General features: G+C 63.0%; 1 protein-coding gene across 2 annotated transcripts in view; it reads right to left on the reverse strand.

Annotated features, from left to right (window-relative positions):
• The window catches only part of SDK2 (sidekick cell adhesion molecule 2), a 47,427-nt gene that overhangs the window by 15,875 nt on the left and 11,947 nt on the right, over nt 1–19,605 (reverse strand). For both annotated transcript variants that reach the window (XM_030287292.4, XM_030287291.4), the window contains exons 2-7: nt 11,597–11,756; nt 4,281–4,387; nt 3,249–3,396; nt 1,908–2,041; nt 927–1,038; nt 531–721 (exon numbers count right to left, since the gene is read on the reverse strand). In XM_030287292.4, coding sequence (XP_030143152.4) covers nt 531–721; nt 927–1,038; nt 1,908–2,041; nt 3,249–3,396; nt 4,281–4,387; nt 11,597–11,756 — 852 coding nt within the window. The remainder of the gene's footprint in view (nt 1–530; nt 722–926; nt 1,039–1,907; nt 2,042–3,248; nt 3,397–4,280; nt 4,388–11,596; nt 11,757–19,605) is intronic.

Genomic DNA, 19,605 nt, shown 5'->3' on the forward strand with positions numbered 1-19,605 from the left:
CCAGCAGGGACAGGAGCTCACCCAGCACAGGCAGGAGCTCACCCAGCAGGGACAGGAGCCCACCCAGTAGGGACAGGAGCCCACCCAGCACGGACAGGAGCTCACCCAGCACGGACAGGAGCTCACCCAGCAGGGACAGGAGCTCACCCAGCATGGACAGGAGCTCACCCAGCACGGACAGGAGCTCACCCAGCAGGCACAGGAAGGTGCCCATGGCAGGAGCTCACCCAGCATGGACAGGAACCCGCCCAGCACGGACAGGAGCTCACCCAGCAGGGACAAGAGCTCACCCAGCAGGGACAGGGAGGTGCCCATGGCAGGAGCTCACCCAGCATGGACAGGAGCTCACCCAGCAGGGACAGGAGCTCACCCAGCAGGGGCAGGAAGGTGCCCATGGCAGGAGATAACCCCGCAGGGACAGGAGCCCACCCAGCACGGACAGGAGCTCACCCAGCAGGGACAGGGAGGTGCCCATGGCAGGAGATAACCCCGCAGGGACAGGATATAACCCATCAGGGACAGGAGCTCACCCAGCACGGCCAGGAAGGCTCCGGCGCTCACAGCAGGGACGCTGCTGCTGCGCAGCACAGCCTCACACTCGTAGAAGCCGCTGTCACCCAGAGTGGGGTGCAGGATGGTCAGCCGGCGGCTGTAGTCGCTGATCCCGCTGGACACGGGCACCCCGTCCTTCTTCCAGATGATGTGCAGCTTGATCAGCGGCCTGGGGACCAGGGTGTGTCAAGAGGCAGCTCCAGCTTCCCTGGAGGATCCACCCGCCCCCATCCCGCGGGATCGGGTGGGAAGGGACCTCCCTCCATCCCGCAGGTTCAGGAGTGTGGTGGGAACAGATTGAGGAGCACCCAGCGCTGAGGCTGGGCAATGCCAGCAGGGAGGTTCCCCATCCTCACCCCCACCCCACGGCTCACCTGGCGTTGGCCACACACTCCATGGTCACCTCCGAGGTTCCGGCCACCACGCTGGTGTTCTTGGGTGGGACAATGATGGTGGGTGCGATGGGATCTGCGGGGCCACCCACGTCTGGGGAGGAGGAGGCCAGAGGGACAGCCATGAGCACACCCTGGGGTGTCCCCAGAGAGGGCACCCAAATCCCGGCTGCTCCTTGGAGGACACAAAGGTGACAGGGACCTGGTGGCATCGGTGTCCCTAAGCTGTGTCCTCCCGTGGGACCCCCGGCACGCCTGGGCAGGGCCACCAGGCTGGTGGCAGCAGGGAGGAGGGGGTGGGGAGTCCATGAAGCTTTTGCTTTTTGATGGCAACAATAAAAAACCCTCGTGTAGGCGCTGTAAAAACGCGATGGGCTGAAAGCTGCTGATAGAGCTGAATCCATAAACAGGGCCCGGATGTTTATGGAGCCCCGGGACACCAGGGGACAGGAAAAGGGATTCATGGGGATGGGAGACGGGCAGACAGCCAGGGTAACCCATCCTAACCCGGTGGGGCAGCTGGGGGGGAGATGGGGAGAGTGTGACAGGACTGATGTCACCTCGGGGCATGTCCCATGGGATGGGCTGTCACCACCCAAACGGGCTGGGGGACCCTTGGAAGTCTTGGGGGGCCCAAAGGGACTGGAGGGATGAAGCCACAGAGGTGCCCCGAGGCAGGGGCTGCTCCAGAGCACCAGGAGGTGACAGGGGGACACGGCCAGGGGTGGGGAGTGTCCATGGGGTGACACTGCAGCCCCCATGGCACTGCCCATCCCGGGCAGGGCCAGATGCAGCTGGAGCAGGAGCTCTGCCCGTGACACACCAGCCACCAGAGCCTCAATAAATTCTGAGGCACAAACTGTTCAGTCAGCAGAAGCCAGAGCCTCCGAGGAGATTTACTGCAAATTAAATTTGGGGGTGAGGCAGGGTTGGGGGGAGGGGGCCAGCGCTCCCCACACTCACTGGTCACAGTCAGGGTGATGGGCTGGCTCGTCTTGTTGTCGCCGTTCTTGTCATTCACCGCCTGCACGTAGTAACGCCCCGCGTCCGGCGCCACCGTGGACAGGATCACCAGGGTGTTCTCCAGCGTGATGGCTCTGGGGGGAGAGGTGTGACCCCACTGAGATGGGACCCCACTCCCCACCCAGCACCCACCTGGCACCCCCAGTGTCACCCCCAGGCTGGGGGACCAAGCCCTGCACCCCTCTGTCCCAGCAGAGCCCACAGGATGGTGCGGATTTCAAGGATTGCACTTTTTTTTTTCATTTTTTACTTATTGGAACAATCTAATCTGCTGGAAACATAAAATGCTGTGGGGAATATGGTTTTTTTTACCATTAAATATGAGCTAAAGGAGTTTTATCTCCTCAATCCCGCTTTGCAAATGGAAAGGAGACCAGTTCAATTCCTGCATAATGGGGGTTACAAATTCAATTCCTGCGGCTGGGGCGGGCTGGCAGCACCGGGATGTGCCACAGCTCCGTGGGGACACCGGGCACACGCGTGTGTGCCGTGTTTGGCTCCAGCCCGCCCTCTGCCCCGCCCTCCTCCCTCTGGCTTTCGTTTTTGGGTAAGAAATCCCTTTCTCTGGTGACAAACAGAGCCATTAGTCACCGAGCCTGTCCCCGGGTTTTAGCACAATGCGCTCGAGATGTTGGTTAAACATCCTTAGTGTGGGGACAGGGGAAATGCGGCCCCCGGGGGGGTTCCAGGGGGATCCGAGGGGATCCAGGGGGCTCCAGGGTGATCCTGGGGGGGTTCCAGGGGGATCCAGGGGGATCCTGGGGGTTCCAGAGGGATCCTGGGGGGGTTCCAGGGGGGGGGGTTCCAGGGGGATCCTGGAGGCTGCTGGGGGGGTTCCAGGGGGATCCTGGGGGATCCTGGGGGTTCCAGAGGGATCCTGGGGGGGTTCCAGGGGGGGGGGGTTCCAGGGGGATCCTGGAGGCTGCTGGGGGGGTTCCAGGGGGATCCTGGGGGATCCTGGGGGGGGGAGTGTCCAGGGAGATCCTGGGAGATCCAGGGGGGGTCCTGGGGGATCCTGGGGGGAGTTCCAGGGGGATCCTGGGGGTTTCAGGGGGATCCTGGGGACTCCTGGGGGATCCAGGGGGGGCGTTCCAGGGAGATCCAGGGGGATCCTGGGGGGGAGGAGGTTCCAGGGGGATCCTGGGGGATCCTAGGGGCTCCTGGGGGGGAGTTCCAGGGGGATACTTGGGGGGGTTCCAGGGGGTTCCTGGGGATTCCAGGAGGCTCCAGGGGGCTCCAGGGGGATGCTGGGGGCTCCAGGGGGATGCTGGGGGCGCTCACACGCGGCTGCTGGGGGAGATTTTCCGTCCGTCCCGGAACCAGGTGACCTGCGGCTGCGGGAAGCTGGCGATGCGGGGCGCACGGATGACGGCCGCCTCCCCGTGCGACACGCTCTGCTGCGCCTCGCTGTCCTCGAAGCTGCCCATGTCTGCAGAGCAGGGGGAGAGCCGTGCCAGGGCCCGGGGCACGCCCAGGGCAGCGGTGCCAGCCCTGGCTGGGCAGCAGGACGGGCTCTGGGGGTGGGCTCCCCGGGGATGCTGCTCCTGGTGCCCCCCTGGGCTGGCTCGGGGTGGGGATGTGGGGGTGGCTCAGATCCCACCGGCTGCTCCAGGGGCACCCAGCATGACCCTGACCCCAGGGACCAGGCGTGGGACGTGGCACAGCCACCTCCGTGCCACCCTGCCACTCCCAGGCTGGAGCACGCAGCAGTTGTGGGAGACTGAGGGAAGCGGGGGCCACGGAGGAGGGGGGTGGGACAGGGGATTTTTATTGACTTCCTTAATTGCTGTAATTAAAAACATGTAAAGAATCCTTTTTTAACGACTTTGCCATTATCATTAGTTGTTAGCACAGCTGCCTTATTAATTTCTCATTATCCTCCTGATTTGTCACTGCTCCTCAGGAGGTGTTTAAGGGGATGGGATTGGGGATATCCCCGAGACAAGGAGTGACAGGGAGGGGCAGGTCCCTTTTTGGGGGGGACAGCCACCATCGCAGGCCTCAGCACTCTCATCTCCTCCTTAAATCACCCCAGGGATGCTCCAGACATCCCTCCTGGCATCGCCTCGGGGATGCTCCGATGTCCCTGCCAGGTCACCCCAGGGATGCTCCGATGTCCCTGCCAGGTCACCCCAGGGATGCTCCGATGTCCCTGCACCACCCCAGGGATGCTCCGATGTCCCTGCCGGGTCACCCCAGGGTGCTGCCAGCTCTCACGTTCTGGCCACGAGTGGCACCACGCCCAGAGCTGTCCCGCAGCGCCGGGAGCTGGGTGTCCCCCTGCGGTCCCCAGGGAGCAGGGCGGTCACTTACAGGCCACCTGCACCTCGGTCTGGCGCTGCAGCAGAGCTCCCATGCGGTTGCGGACGATGCAGCGGTAGAAGCCGGCGTGGGTGCGGTCCAGCGAGGTGATCATGTACCTGCGGGAGGGGTGGCAGCAGTGAGGGGACAGCCGTGTCGCTGTCACAGCTCCCGGAGAGGCTGCAGGTCCTGCACGTGTGCCATCGCTCCCTTCCCGAGGAGCTGCTGCCGGAGGTGCATCGCCGCGGTCCCCAGGCCGGTCCCTGCTGCCACCAGACCCCCCCGGGCAGTGCCCGGCCCGGGGGCTCCTGTGCCACCCCCCAAAGAACCGGGGGAGCCCCGGGGCCGGGCAGGGCTGCAGCATCGCCGTCCCCAACGGAGCAGAGAGGGAATAAATAAACCAAGCTCATCCTCCTTGCCCAAAATCGAACCTTGCGTTAAAACCCGCCGCGGGCTCTTTCGGCAGAGCTTTGTTTGCTCTTCTGAGAACCGGCTGTAAATTAAACTTCCATAAGACCTGAGGAGCGCGTTCCCCGTGGCGGCAGCGCAGCGGGACCCGCGCCCACGGCCCCGCAGGGCAGAGGGTGACAGGGGACACGGGGCTCCCTCCTCGTGGTGCCACCCAGCAGCCGCCCACCCGCGCGGCGTGCCGGGTCACCCGTCCCCGCGGGAGCAGGGATGGTGCCCTTTGGGAACGAGTCCTTGAGTGTCACGGCTGATATTTAAAAACGCTCCCCAGAGGCTTTAAATAAGATATTTCAATTCCACGGAGCTGTCAGGAAGGGCTGCAGACGCCGGGAGTAATGGGCCCGCTCTCCTTGCCGTGTCCTCGTCAATAAATCACAGCGCGACTCCCGAGCACACGCACGCCCGTGGATGGATGGCTGCATGGACACGCAGCAGCACAGGGACACGGGTGGCCCCGAACGGATCCGTGTCCTCGCTGCCGTGTCCCCTCTGGATGGGGACAGAGCAAAGCCACCAGCGCTGGCACGGCCGAGGGACGCAGAGCGGGTCACAGCGCACAGCCCCGGCAGCGCGGTGTCCCCACGGGCAGGACACCTCCAGGGACACGCGCAGCCGTGTCCCCCGGCCCAGGACACTCCGGCAGATCCAGTTAAGGGGGGCTGCTCCCCACACACGGGAGCTGGGGGAGTTATTGAAGCAGCAGCGCTTGCACACACACCTCAGCAGCTGAAAATAACCCGGAGAAAGGAAATCAATTCCCGGCGCAGCCCAGCCTGCAGTCATCAACCAAAGCAGCGCAGACTTTGTTCTCTCCGCTCGCCTTCCACCGAGAGAGCGCTCGGCTTCGATTTCCTTCCCCATCACTCGTGGCTGGGCAGGGACGGGAATGGATCCCCCCCAATGTCACCCCCTGACAGGGGATGTGCCGCAGGCAGAGCGGGGGATGCCACCCCAGCCCCGGTTTGTGCCACAGCTCCGTGGCCAGGCGTTCCAGGGCCATTGTTCCGGGCGGGGAACCGCTCCTCCAGCCGGGGCTGCTCCCGGTGCCCCGCCCGGGGGGTTTGTCCATCGCCCCCGCCCCCGCCGGCACCGAGCGAGGTGAAGCTGGCCCGGCTCCCGGCGCAGCCCTCGCTGCTGACTCCGCTGTTCAGGGGTTTGTTTGGCTTCTCCGAGAAGACAGAGCTTGACAGGGCACGGTCCGTGGGGAAAAGCCCTTCCAGCCCTTCCACAGCGAGCCCTGACCCCCACGGCTCCGGCACGAAGCGGCTGCGCCCCGCTCAGCCCCGGGTCAGGCGGGGGCTCCGCGGGCAGGACCCCCGTGCCGGGGCACCGGCAGCAGCTTTGGCAGCGGGTCTGTGTGACAGATGGATGGCTGCGTGCTGGGAATGACAGCCTGTCCGTCTGTCCGTCCCTGAGCCCATCGTGCCCAGCTCCCCGTGCCACCCGCGGGACCCCAGCCCCGGCACAGCCGTGCCTCTGTTCCTGCAGGGCTGCTGAGGAGCGTGGGGCTGACGCTGCCGAATTATTCTTAGATTGAGGGGGTGGAGAAGGGCCGGGAAAAGCAGCAGCCAAAGGATTTGATCCATCAGATTGAAAGCCAGAAGAGCGCAGAAATCTGTGAGCTTCTTCCAATGCCGCCCAGTAACGGCAACAGCTGGATCGGATTTGGGATGGAAGCACGCTGGCACAGTCCCCTTTGATTAATATCCTGTGTAACGACTAATTAATTCTGGAGGGGACGTGTGTTTGAACAGTTACTGTGGGATAATGAAATGTCAAGTGAGCATTAAAACACACTTAGCAGAGGTTTAACGACTCGAAGCATCCGAGCCGTGTCCCGGCCCCTGCTCCGGGGCCAGCGCTCGATGAGGCTGTGAGCACCCCCCTGGAGCTCCATCAGCCCCGCTGAACTGGCTATTGGATCTCAATTAGCTCCCGATTGCCGCAAACTCTCTTTGGCTCCACGCGGCCGCTGCCTCTCCTCCTGCCCGGAGTGTTTTCCCTCGGCCGTGGGAATTGGCAGCCCCGTAAATCGCTGCCTCAATTGGCCCTGCCAGAACAATGAGCCATTTAATAATTAATGCCCGTGTATTAATCAGCCTCCTTCCTGCAGAGCAGGGCCGGAGCGAGCCTCGATCCGTGTTGCGGCATCCGGAGGGCTTTGGTGCATCGCTAAGCACGAGCTTGGCCACCTCCCAGCTGCGGTGGCATCTCCTGCTCTGGCACTCCCCTGTCCCCTCCACCGCGGCTCCTGAGCCCCTCCAGGATCCCAGCAGGGAGATCCCCTCCGCGGCCTCCTGCCAGCCCTGGCACCGCTGCGGTTCACTGGCACCGCTGCCCTGTGCCCACGGCTCCTCGTGCCAACATTCAAGTGTCCCCGAAGTTCCAAACAAGGCGCAGAGACAGGCAGGAGCCTCCCCAGCACAAAAATTCCCAGGAAAAACCACCCCCACCCCCCATGTTCCTCCCCAGCACTCCCGGGGCTTTGCCACCCGTGGTGGTGCCAAAGGTGACACAGACCAGGCTGGAGCCAGAGAACCAGGAAAGCCCCGCTGAGCTCCCACCCAGCCTGGATGCAACCCTTCCCATGTTCTTTAGGTGCCATTAATTAACTATTGCACGGTAATTAGCTCCCCAAGGCAGAGGGATGGGCTTCACACCTGGGCTGGCAAAGAGCTGGGCCCAGCAGAGCAGGGACGAGCTCCCAGCTGAGATGCCAGCAGGAATCCCGGGATGATCCATCCTGGTTGCCCCAGCTCTGGGATTTTCAGAGGCTCCTGGCTCTGTATTTTACAGAATTTGGGGACAAACTCTGGGCATTCAACATTTGGGACCCTCACCAGGCCATAAAGGCAGGTCAGAGTCCGTGTGCTCAGCCAGTTGTGTCCCTGCACCCCTGGGGGACACCCCAAAATAGCCCAAGGAGGAGCAGGGGTTGAAAGAACCCCAAATCTCGGTGAGTCCACCCAGAAAGGATCCTGGAAGGAGATGGAGATGGATCAGAGACAGCACGTGCTGGAAAAGCCACCCCAGGGCTGCCTCAGCTGTGCCAGCCCTGCTTGGCAGAGGGGAGCTGGGGCAGAGCCAGCGGAGTCAGAGAAGGAATTGCAGCGTTCCAGGCTCCAGCAAAGGGGATCTGGGCTCCTGAGGGGAGACAGGGAATCCTTCGGTGGCTGCTGGACTCCTGCACCAGCTGTGGAGGCCCTGAGGAGAGGCACCAGGGCTGATTTAGGAGTCAGAAGATGCATCTCTACGGATGGGAGTCTGTCCAGAGGTAATCTATGTGTAAGGTAATTTCCAAAGGCAGCAGGACTCGATGCAGCCTTTAATAGGACAATCTCCTGTGATAAATTACCAGACCCAACTAATCTGCATGTTAAATTTCTTGTATGAGAAATAAATATCCTCAATTCACCAGAGAAGTGCTTTCCTTCCGAGGATTTCATTAAAGACATCAAGCTGCCTGATTTGCATGTTGTGATTCCTCATACGAGCAGCTCCAGAGATGCTGGAGGCAAAAGCAGAGCTGGGCCAGGGCACCCGAGTGCGTGGGCACCCGAGTGCGTGGGCACCCGAGTGCGTGGGCACCCAGCCTGCTGCCAGCTCGGCGGGCACGGGAGGGTGTCCCTGCAGGGATCCCGGGGGGAAACGGCCTCGTGCAGCCCGTGCCAGCGGCAGGAATGGGGCAGCAAGGAGAGGGGAAGGTAGGTGGTCCCTGATCCCATCCCACCCTGCAGGAATGTTCCTGGGATCACAGGTCTGTGGGCACACACAGAGGGAGCCAGGCTGACCCCTGAGCCCCCCCCACAGCCCCGGGGATGCTCCCAGGGGTGGATATCACACACACACACACAGAGGGAGCCAGGCTGATCCCTGAGCCCCCCACAGTCCTGGGGGTGCTCCCAGGGGTGGGCATCACACACACACACACACAGAGAGAAACAGGCTGATCCCTGAGCCCCCCACAGTCCTAGGGGTGCTCCCAGGGGTGGATATCACACACACACACACACACACACACACACACAGAGCCAGGCTGATCCCTGATGATCCCTGAGCCCCCCACACTCCCAGGGATGCTCCCAGGGGTGGGCATCACACACACACACACAGAGCCAGGCTGATCCCTGAGCCCCTCACAGCCCTGGGGATGCTCCCAGGGGTGGATATCACACACACACACACACACACACACAGACACGCACACACAGAGCCAGGCTGATCCCTGAGCCCCCCACAGCCCCAGGGATGCTCCCAGGGGAGGACATCACACACACACACACACAGAGCCAGGCTGCTGCTCAGTCCCTCGGGGGTCCCTCATCCTGCCCCATCCCCCAGGACCCTCCTGAGGGAAGCCAGCTCTGCATGCTGGTGGAGCCAGGCTGGGATGCTCCATCCCCAGGGACACTCCACGGTCACACACAGAGCCAGGCTGGGATGCTCCATCCCCAGGGACACTCCACGGTCACACACAGAGCCAGGCTGGGATGCTCCATCCCCAGGGACGCTCCACGGTCACACACAGAGCCAGGCTGGTGCCTCGCACACCCCCCAGGGATGGCTCCACAAGCACACAGCCCCGGGCTGCTCCCCTGGAGCCCTTCTGGCTCCCCCAGCACCCCGAATCCCCTGGGATGCTCCTCGGGGAGGTGGCTCCACACGCTCCGAGAGCCGAGCGATCCCAGGGATGCTCCGTGGGACCGGCCCCACGCACGGGCACCGCCGCGGCCCTGCCCGGCCCGGGGCCAGAACCGGCCGAGCCCGGTGCCCACCGGAGAACGCCGAGAGCCGCTCCGGTGGCGGCGGAACCGCTGCGGGAAGGAAAGGGCGGTCGCCATGGAAACGCTGCCAAACCGAGAGCGGCTCCTTCCCTGGGAAGGCGGCGTGAGCTCCTCCGACACCGTGAGACCGAGTGGGGAGTGGGAGGACACAGCGAGCCCCTGCCCACTGCCCCCCAAATGGGAACTGCACGAGCACTGCAGCCCGAGGGGGGCCCTGCTCAGCAGCGGGATGGGGAGCAGCAGTGAGGATGATGAGGATGGAATGCTCGGAGACACAGCCCTGGCTGGGAACCCACCAGGTGAAGCCACTAAACCAGGCTGGGAGCCGTGAGCTGATGGCACCAAGCCTGGCTGGGAATGATGAGGTGATGCCACCGAGCCCGGCCGGTCCCTGGGCACAGCCCCTGCTGCAGATTGTCCTCTCCAAAGCCTTCCTCATGGGTACAGCCAGGCTCTGGGCAATGTCCTCCTGTCCCTGGACCTGGGGACACACAGCAGCGCCGAGCTGGGAGGGGCTGGTGCACCCCAAACCCAGAGCCATCCCCGGCCCCAGGTGGCCAAGAACATCCCTGGGCCTCCCTGGCCATCAGCACCAGTCCTCCCCTCTCCAAGGATTGCTCAGTTTCTAAACTCGTTAACTTTTAATTACAACCTTCCCACTGCCTGAGCGGGCTGGCTCCGCGCCACCGACAGCTCTATTAAAATTCAATTTCTGCCCATCATAACTAATTTTGGTGCTTCGCCTTCTCACCAGCAGCCTCCAGTGCCAGGCGAGGCAGCCAAAGGCTCATCCCCACGCTCCAAATCCCGCCGGAGCCGCGGGCAGAGCCGAGGGACGCTGGCAGGACCCAGGGGAGCCCAGCAGGGATTTGCACGGTGCCTTCTCCGCTCCATTGGCTGCGCTGCGTTTGTTTGGGTTTTCCCCACGTGTTGTTTGGTTGGTTTCTCGCTTCCTTCCTTAATCCTTTCTGCCTGGATGCTGGAGTTGAGGGCTCCGGGGGAGGGAGGGCAGCAGGGAGGAGGAGCTGCCTGGATCCTGCATCCGTCCCCACTGCTGGGCCCTCTCCTGCTGAAGGGTCAACCGAGGCACGGAGCAAACCCAGGAGAAACGCAGGAAAAGAAGGCAGAATGCCCATTCTGGGTTTGGAGGTGAGCCCCAGGCACCCCAACCCGCTCCCAGGGCAGAGCAGGGTCTGGGATCAAGGTCCTGACTCCTTTCCCCTGCTGGGAAAGAGCTGCATTCCCAACAGGAGTGGGAACTGTGGGGCTCAACAGGTCCCTGAACTTCCACACCACGACCAAGGACAGGGGTGGCCCGGAGGCCCCCAGCCCACAGCCAGGGACTCGGGGCATTGCAGAGCTGCTGCCAGCACGGCTCAGGAGGGGACAGTCCCCAAGGAGGGCCCGGGCTCCAGGATCCCAGCACAGCACCCAGCCTCTCCCTGCGTTCCGGCACCCCCGAGCAGCCCCGCGTTGCTACAGCAACACCGAGCCCCCGGATTCGATGCCTGGAAAGGGGGAACGGCTTGTCTCAACCTGAATTATTGATTAAAACACAGAGAATGACACGCACACGCTCAGAGGAGACGGCGAGAGGTGCCCGCCTTGATCCAAAGGCCATGTCCAAGGGGCCGGGGTGGCACACGGGGCTGGGCTGTCCCTCACACCATCCTGCCTCGCCCCTTCCCGGTCTGGCAGCTCCCAGGGAGCCCCGGGGGCTGTGAGCCGAAGTGCTGAGGTGTTAATCCGCTTGTGCAAACACCTCCCCACTGTTGACCTGCTTCAAGTCCCGTTTGCTCTGCAAACAGAGCCACGGCTCGCGGGCTGCCAGGCGCTGCCTCTGTGCCGCCTCCCAGGATGGCAGCCCTGGCACCGGCACCGCCAGGGACCAGCGTGACGGGCGGATGCTCGGGAGGACTCGGAATCCAGAGCCACCGAGGCTGGAAAAGACCTCCAAGGTCACCGTGTCCCAGCTGTGCCCAATCCCCACCGTGCCCCCAGCCCAGCGCCAGGGGTGGGCACCCCCAGCCTCCCCGGGCAGCCCTGCCGAGGCCCGGGCGCCCTTGGCAGACTCACCGGTACTCCAGGGAGAACTTGGTGAGCTCCTGGCTGTTGTGCAGCCACTTGAACTCCAGGGGCCAGCTGCCCTCGGCCATGCAGGTCAGCACCAGCCGGTTCCCCTCCAGGTGCACCTGGCTCCGCACCGGCTCCGTCTTGAAGTACGGGGAGACATCGTCTGTGGAGAGAGGAGGGAGAGGGACTGTGACACTCACATTCTCTGCACAGACAGACACCATTCTGTCTCTCTGGAGAAGCACAGAGAGAAGAAGAGAAAATCTTTATCTCAGCTCCTTTGTTTTGCCCATGTGGAACGTGGTGTGGATACTGTTCACCTGCAGTGATGCTGGGCTGGATTCTGGTGAAGTTGTTTGGGGTCAGTGACCAATGGATCCAGCTGTGCTGGACTCTCAGCAGAGTCATGAGTTTGTAGTTAGGTAAGTAAGAAGTATGTAGAATAGGATAGTATCTCTTTAAATAGTATATTATTGTAATATAGTATAGTTTTAATAAAGCTATCCTTCAGCCTTCTGATCTGGAGCCCCACATCATCATTTCTTCCCCGAGCTGGGGTTTGTTTGCCACATTTTTACTGTAGGGCCCCACACCCCACCAGCCCCACGGGGCACCCAGCACTGCTGCCCCCTGCCCTGGCAGGGCACGGAACAAAATGATCTTTAAGGTCCCTTCCGATTGGCATCACCGTCACCCGCAGCCCCCTGCCCGCCCCAGCCAGGCCACCCAGCCCCCATCCCCGTCCCCTGTCCCTCCTGAACCTTCCCAGCAGCCCATCCACAAGGGCTCAGCCCGCTGCAGGTTTCTCTAAGCTGCTTCTTTGCTTTATTCCGGCTCCCTTTGTGGCGTCTCCGAGCTTTTAACTCGGGGGGTGAAGGGGCGGAGGGGCTGCGAGCCGAGCGAGGCAGAACCACTTACTCCTCTCCTGTTTTATTTGCTAAGTAAAACTATAAATCGAACCACACAGCTCCATTTTCTGCTTAACAAATGGAAGCCCTTTTACTTCAAAGGCACATTCATATTCCCCAGCAGCTTTCAAGTGCACGTTCAATCACAGCTCTGGGTTTTTTCTTTGGGGTAGAGCTTTGCTTTCTTGTCTGCTCGAGCTGAATTCCTGCCGTGGATCCCTGTGAGCAGCACAGGGCAGTGCCCATCACCCTGGGGGTGTGACAGGGATTTGTGGGAGCCAGAGGCACCCCCAGAGCTGCGCTGGGGTCACTCCTCGGTCCTGGCTCCCCCACACCCACACGGAAATGCCCAGTGGGTTTACACCATCCTGCCTGGCAAAGGGGAGGGCACGGTGGTGCTGGATGCCAGGCGAGTCATTAGGAAGGGAAGGAGCAGCTTGTGGCTCATTAATTTAATCTTCCTCTCTGACCTTCAGCAGCGCCAGCTGGAAGGGGCAGCCCTCACCGATCCCGGTGTCCCTGCCTCAGATCCGGGATGGATCCGGACCTTGGGGCATCAGGGCACGGCAGCCCAGCATGTCCCGGGTGGCACAGGGGCAGGGTGGTGCCCACTCGGTGCCCTGGCTGTGGGTTTGGCACCACTGCTGCAAGCCCGACCCACGGCCACGCTGTCCCCAGGCCTGGGGAGCTCAGGACAGCCCTGCAGCCCTCAGGGTGCCCCAGGGGTGGGACACAGGTGCCACAGGGCTCAGGGAGCACCCCAGAGCAGGATCTGTGTCACCTGCGCACGGCGGTGGCCGCACACGTCCCCACCACGGCAGAGCTTGACCTGCAAGGCCGGGGCATCGCCCACGCCACCCTGGAGACTCGGGGATTATGGCCGTGCCCAGATGGGGAGGTGGCACAGCCAGATGGCAGCTCTGGATCCAAACTCCTCCTGCATGAGCCCAGTAGATGAGCCGTGCACCAGGCTGGCATCCGCTGGGCATGGTGCAGCTCCAGGGAGCATCCAGGCATGGCACAACCGGCTGGTCCCCGGGGAGTGCTGATCCCTGGGGAGTGCTGGTCCTCAGGGAATGATGGTCCCCAGGGAGTGCTGATCCCTCGGGAATGCTGATCCCTCAGGGAATGCTGGTCCCCAGGGAATGCTGATCCTCAGGGAATGATGGTCCCCAGGGAATGCTGGTCCCTCAGGGAATGCTGATCCCCAGGGAGTGATGGTCCCCAGGGAGTGCTTGTCCCCAGGGAATGCTGATCCCTCAGGGAATGCTGGCACCCAGGGAGTGCTGGTCCCTCAGGGAATGCTGGTCCCTCAGGGAATGCTGGTCCCTCAGGGAATGCTGGTCCCTCAGGACCACCAGGCTGTGCTGGAATTCCGATCCCTCAGGACCACCAGGCTGTGCTGCCAGGGCCCAGCTGAGTGCACTGAGGGCACAGTGGGATTGAGACCTGCACCCAGCCAGCAGCCAGCGCCTGGGAGGTGTCCAGGAGGTGTCCTGGAGGCATTTAGGAAGAATTTGGGAAGCGTTTGGGAAGCAGGGTGCTGCCGGTGCACCTTCCCCTGGGCCCGCCTGCCGTTTGCATCCATCCTAATTTGATTTTAAGCAGCTAAGGCTCATCACGCTTTGAAGCGCCCGAGCCATCTGTTCTGCATTAAGGGGTGAAAAACGGCGCAGAGGAGGAGAGGCGGCTCCTAATTCCGCTGGGATCGGATCGGATGGGATCGGATCGTTCCGCGGGGATCCGCCCGCCAAGGGCACAGCGCCCCTGGAAAGGCAAACCCAGCCCAACCACGGCGGGGGACAGCGGGGATGGGGGTCCTGGGGGACCCCTGGGAGGGGTGAAGGTGGCACCGAGCTCACGAGGAATCCTCCTCATCCTCCCGGGGTTCCTCCCGTGCCCCTCCAGGGAGCGCAGCCCAGCGCCAGGGGCGGCGGAGGAGAGGAGGGATCCAGGGAGGGAACGTGGTTCGTTGGTTCCAGGTCTCCAGAGGGGCCTCCAGGGACAAGCCCAGGTGTTCCTGGTGCTCCCAGGGGATGCCCACACCAGTTCTTGGAGGGGAGAAGAGTGGGGGGCTCCAGTGCAGAGCCGGGCTGTCCCTCTCATCACCAGCGCCTTCTGCAGCCCCCCAGCCTCAGTTTCCCTCTGCAGCTGCAGCACCCATGCCAGCTCTGCTCCCTGGGGACACCACTGTCCCTGACAGGCCCTGGCACCACCGAACCAGGCTCATGGAGCTGTCACCGTGTCACCACGGATGGCAGCTGCCACTGCCCCGGCCCCGGGCCCAGGGGGAGGGTCCCCGGTGGATGACAGCCCCGTCCCCCCAAACGAAGGGTCATTGCTGCTCATTCCGCCTCTCCCCCATCTGTTGTGACTGTTTACACTCCGCTTGCTAATTAGAGGCTAATTAGTTGGTGCAGAAATTCATCACTTTCCAAACACAGGCGGCGGCGAGGGGCGGCTCCGGGAACATCTGCACCTCTGCGGGCGGCACGGGACCCTGCGGAGCCCCTGTGCCACCCCTGCCACGCCAGCGCTGTCCCCTGCACAGCCAAAGGTGCCACCAACCCCCTCTGTCCCCTCTGTGCCCTCGGGGTGAGCCGGCGGTGGCGGATGGAATCCCAAGGGCTGCCAGCAGGGGAGGGGGACAGGGACAGGGACAGTGGCAGCTCTCTCCCTGCCCTGACAGTGACAATCTAATGCCAAGCCCTGGCACGGCGCTAATCCGCCTAATGGGATCACGGCCCTTTAGTTACATGGGGCCGGCGGGGTTTAGAGCGCGGATGTAGGGCAGGGCTCCCGAAAGAGCCGTAATGGATCCTAATTCCCGGCCCTAATGGGCGAACCGGGCACTAAGCTCCCCTCTCTGCGGCTCCAAATCCCTCCTGATGGCAGGGGACGGGGAGTTTAAGCGCGGAGGAATCCCGGAGTGCTGCCAAGGGCACGGCTGTGCCCGGCAGCTGCTGGCAGGGGGGCGGCGGGGACGGGGCTGCAGCCCCCTCCTCTTCCCTTCCCTGGCAGGGGCACGGTGGGGATGGGGGCAGGAGATCCAGTTCCTCGGGTCCCCCCGGCCACCAGCGGCTTGTGGGACAGCCGGGTCCCCTCCTGCCTGGTGCCACCACCCAGGGGACAGCACAGTCCCCATGGCTGCTTGTGTTCAGCCCCCGTTAGGGACAGGGGTGACATCCAGCCCTCCCCTGCCCGGCTGGCCCACTGCGAGGCCACCAGCCCGTTCCTGACGGTTGCTACGATTCAGCAGCACCCGCCAGGGGTGCCCAGGGAGCCGATGCCCGTCCTGGACCCAGCCCAGCTTCACCTGCGGGCTGTAGGTACCCAACAGAGCCCAGCCAACACCAGGGACCAGCACCTGCCCCAGGGAAAACAACTCCATCCTCCTTCTCCTTCCCACCAACCCTTCCCCGGTCCCACCAGGATGTGGCCAGTGCAGCCCTGGAAGTGCCCACTGCACTGCCCACACCCCACCCGGACCGCAGAGAGGGGACAGAGCCGTGTCCCTGCTCCCCCCACACCTTCCCAGGGCTCCCCCATCCTTCCCGGGGCATCACCCCCCAAAAAGGAGGGTGGCAGCCTGCGAAGGAGGATGCCAGCCCGGTGAAGAGGGGTGCCAACCCTCCAGGAACGCTGGCACGGCCACCTGGCCCTGCCATCGAGCAGCTCCCACCACGGCCCCCCCAGCACGGGGAGATGGAACTAAATCTCTTCAGCATCAGGCTCTCGCTGGCTCCGCAGCACGAAGAGATTAAAAAACAATAAAGAGAAAGCGAAACCCTCCGCTATAATTACCAGCCTTTAGCCGCCAGCGGAGGCAGGAGGGAGGGAGAAAGGAAAAAGGGGGGGAAAAAAAACAGAGGAGAAGAAGAAATCCACTAAAATTTTAATAGGAACCACTGCATTTAATTTAACGACACATTTTTTCAATTACCAGAATAATTGTTTTATTCATAAAACGAGTTTCAATAAGAAGGTAATTTCCCTTTGTTTTTATTATTCATTTGTGGAACATATTCGCCGCGCGGTTCCCCCGCGCCGCCGCCGCCGCGCCACGGCCGGGGGGGCTGGGGAGGGGACAGCGTCACCCACGGCCCCCAAAACCAGCACCCATGGGGGCCAGAATGTCCCCGAGCACCCCGGTGGGGTCACAGCCTCATCTGGGCGCAAGGAGAGGCGGCCCCAGGGGATCCTCCGTGGCCATCCAAGGGGTGACAGGGACACGGTGGCCCTGGGGACGAGTGAATCCCTCCCCACGCAGCCACCCCTCGGCTATGTCCCATTCCCGGCTCGGCAGACTCCAGGTGAGGTGGGCAAGGATCAATTTGTCAGCGGATTCAGGCAAAGCCACCAGGCCGATTCGATGTCCCCAAGGGCACGGAGCCACCGCCACGCCCGGGCACGGCCCTCGCTGCTCCCGGTGTCCCCAGGCAGGGCCCTCCCGGGGTCCCCGGTGGCAGGGGGCAGGTGCAGGGGATTAGAGGCTCTCCCCAGCACTGCCAGAGCCATTAGTATTCCTGAGACGCGGCTCCATCCCCTTCACAAAAAGCAAACACGGAATTGAAATGCCGAGCGCCGCCGGCACCTGGGGAGCCGGAGCGTGACGGTGCTGCCAGGAGGGGACCGAGGGGACCAGGCTCTGGCTGAGGGGCGCAGGGATGAAGCCAAGGATGAGTCAGCGAGGTTTGGGAACTTTGGCTGAGCCCTGCTTGCCCTCCTCCCAACACCTGGGCAGGTGCAGAGCAACCTGAGCCACACCCTGCAGCCTCTGCGGGGCCATCGAGGGACAGCCGGACACTGGTCACCACCCCCAGGGCCACCACCAGCAGGGCAGGATGGCCCCATCTCCTCATCCCATCACCACCACAGCCAAAATCACAGCCACCCAAGGCCAGAGTGGTTTGGGTTGGGGAAATCTTGAGAATCCATCCAGTGCCACCCCTGCCATGGCAGGGACACCCTCCACTATCCCAGGGTGCTCCAAGGCCCATCCAGCCTGGCCTTGGGCATTTCCAGGGATGGAGCAGCCACAGCTGCTCTGGGCACCCTGTGCCAGTGTCCCTCCACCCTCACAATAAATAATTTCTTCCAAGAGATCCCTCCCAGCATCGGCCCTCGGTGCTGAGCCCAGCAGAGCTGTCCTGGAGCAGCCACAGGGACACCCTGCTGTCCCCTGCTGTCCCCCTGTCCCCCCAGGCGGGGATGGAGCTGTGCCAAAGGCACCCGGCACAGTCCCACCCATCTCAACCCCAGGGACCAGCCCGGCTGCCCCACACACCCCCACCCACAGCGCGTCTTTTGATGTGAGTTTTCTTGCCCTTTCTACTAAGAAAAAGACTTATAATTGCAGATGTGACCATTAATCCTCCCAACTTACTTTGTTCCCTTCCTTCCCTCCTTTCCCCTCCCTCCCTTCTCCCCCCACTGAGACCAAGAGCTTTAAAACTCTCCTTCTGGCTATTAATTAAAAGCAACCTCTCCACTGCCGTGAGTGTACTTGCCATAAATTAATAGCAGCCTTCTTAATCAAATCTTATCTCCTCTGCAAGCGCCCGGCGCACGGGGCCGGCTTGGCATCGCGGCCTGCCCAGCCGTGAAATGCAATTCCCGCTGCTCCGGTGGCCTCGGCAGCTCTGCCCCATCCCTCCTCCCCACGCGGGACCGGTGTGGGTCCGGAGCCACCGGCCGGGCCGGCAGGAGCAGAGGGGCCCGGCCACCGGCGCGGAGGTGGCTCCCGCAGGACACGCTCCATTTCTCAGCCATTTACCGCGTTTATCCGCAGCCCCCGCGGACGGCACTCGCCTGCCTGAATTATTTAGGAGGGGTTCTGTACCCCGAGGCGGCGAGAGAGCCGCGGTGGGAAGTTCTGCTGCTGGAGATGGGCTGTGGGAAGGCAGCGGGGCCGCGGTGCAGCTTTTGGGGGTCAATTCCCGGACCGGTGAGCTCACGGTGCTCTGGTTTCTGCAGAAGATTGGAGAACACCATCCCTGCAGCCCGCTGGCCTCAGCCCCCATCGCTGTCCCAGCAGGTTTTCCTTCTCCCCAGCCCTTCCTCTGAGTCTCCAGCTCCCCAACCCCACAGGGTCCCCAGGGACAGAGGGGGACGTGGACGTGGCTCCCTGCAGCTCCTGGGGCTGCTGCTCCAGCCCTCTCCTTTGCCGTGTGGAAAACAGCGCTGGAGCGATTTTCCCTCTTGGCAAAGGCGGCCCTGCCCCCCTGGTGGCACGGGGGGCCAGGAGACAGCGGGGACCCCCACCAAAAGGGGGTTTTTGGCTGAGGCAGAGCAGCCAGGACAGCCTCCCCTTCCCCGGCTCCAGCCCCACCGGGATAAAACATCCCCACTAGGATAAACCCACCCTTGAGCATCTCACGGCAGCCACATCCCAGAGCCGTGCCAGGCGCTGTGCCCGTCCTGCCCGTGACGAGGGAAGAGCTGGGAAGTGCCGAGGTTGGCACCCAGTGCCCTCCAGCCCTCTGCCACCAGCACGCACCCCGCGGTGACCTTGCTGCTGGGACACATCCATCCTTGCTCTGGTGCCTGTCCGAGCTGCTCACGGCTCTGGGGGCTGCTGCTGTGCCCAGGGGAAGGGGCACGGGCAGCACGAGGGGCTGTTGGGCACGGGCACACTGTCCCCTGGCTCAGGTCACAGCTCCTGCCCATCACAGCTCATCTCCATCCAGCCCCCTGAGTATTTGTGCAGCTGCTTCAGCACCTCCTTGACAGGGAAAAATGGATTTTTGGGTCATGGGTAGCGCTGGGGATGTGGGGACACCTCCCTAAAGGGTGCAAGGATGTGTGGCTGGGACCCCAGGAGGGCTGGCAAAGAGGGGACCTGAGCTGGCCTTGCTCCCCCGAGAGGATCTGGGCTGAGCCCAGAGCTCCAGCAGCACTGGGCCGCTCCCTGCGCCTCCTCGGAGGGGATTCGGGGTTCCCTACACGCCGTAAGCCGATTGCAGAGGTGTGGTAACGGGATTAGGGGGAGGCTGAGGGAGCTGCAGACCTGGAGGAGCTGCTCAGCAGAGCACGGCTCCCGCCCGTGTCACACCGCAGGGTTGGCAGAGCTGGGGCTTCAGCTGATTTCCTTCCCTGAGCCTT

Source organism: Taeniopygia guttata, chromosome 18 (genome assembly GCF_048771995.1).
Source record: "Taeniopygia guttata chromosome 18, bTaeGut7.mat, whole genome shotgun sequence".
NCBI lineage: Eukaryota > Metazoa > Chordata > Aves > Passeriformes > Estrildidae > Taeniopygia > Taeniopygia guttata.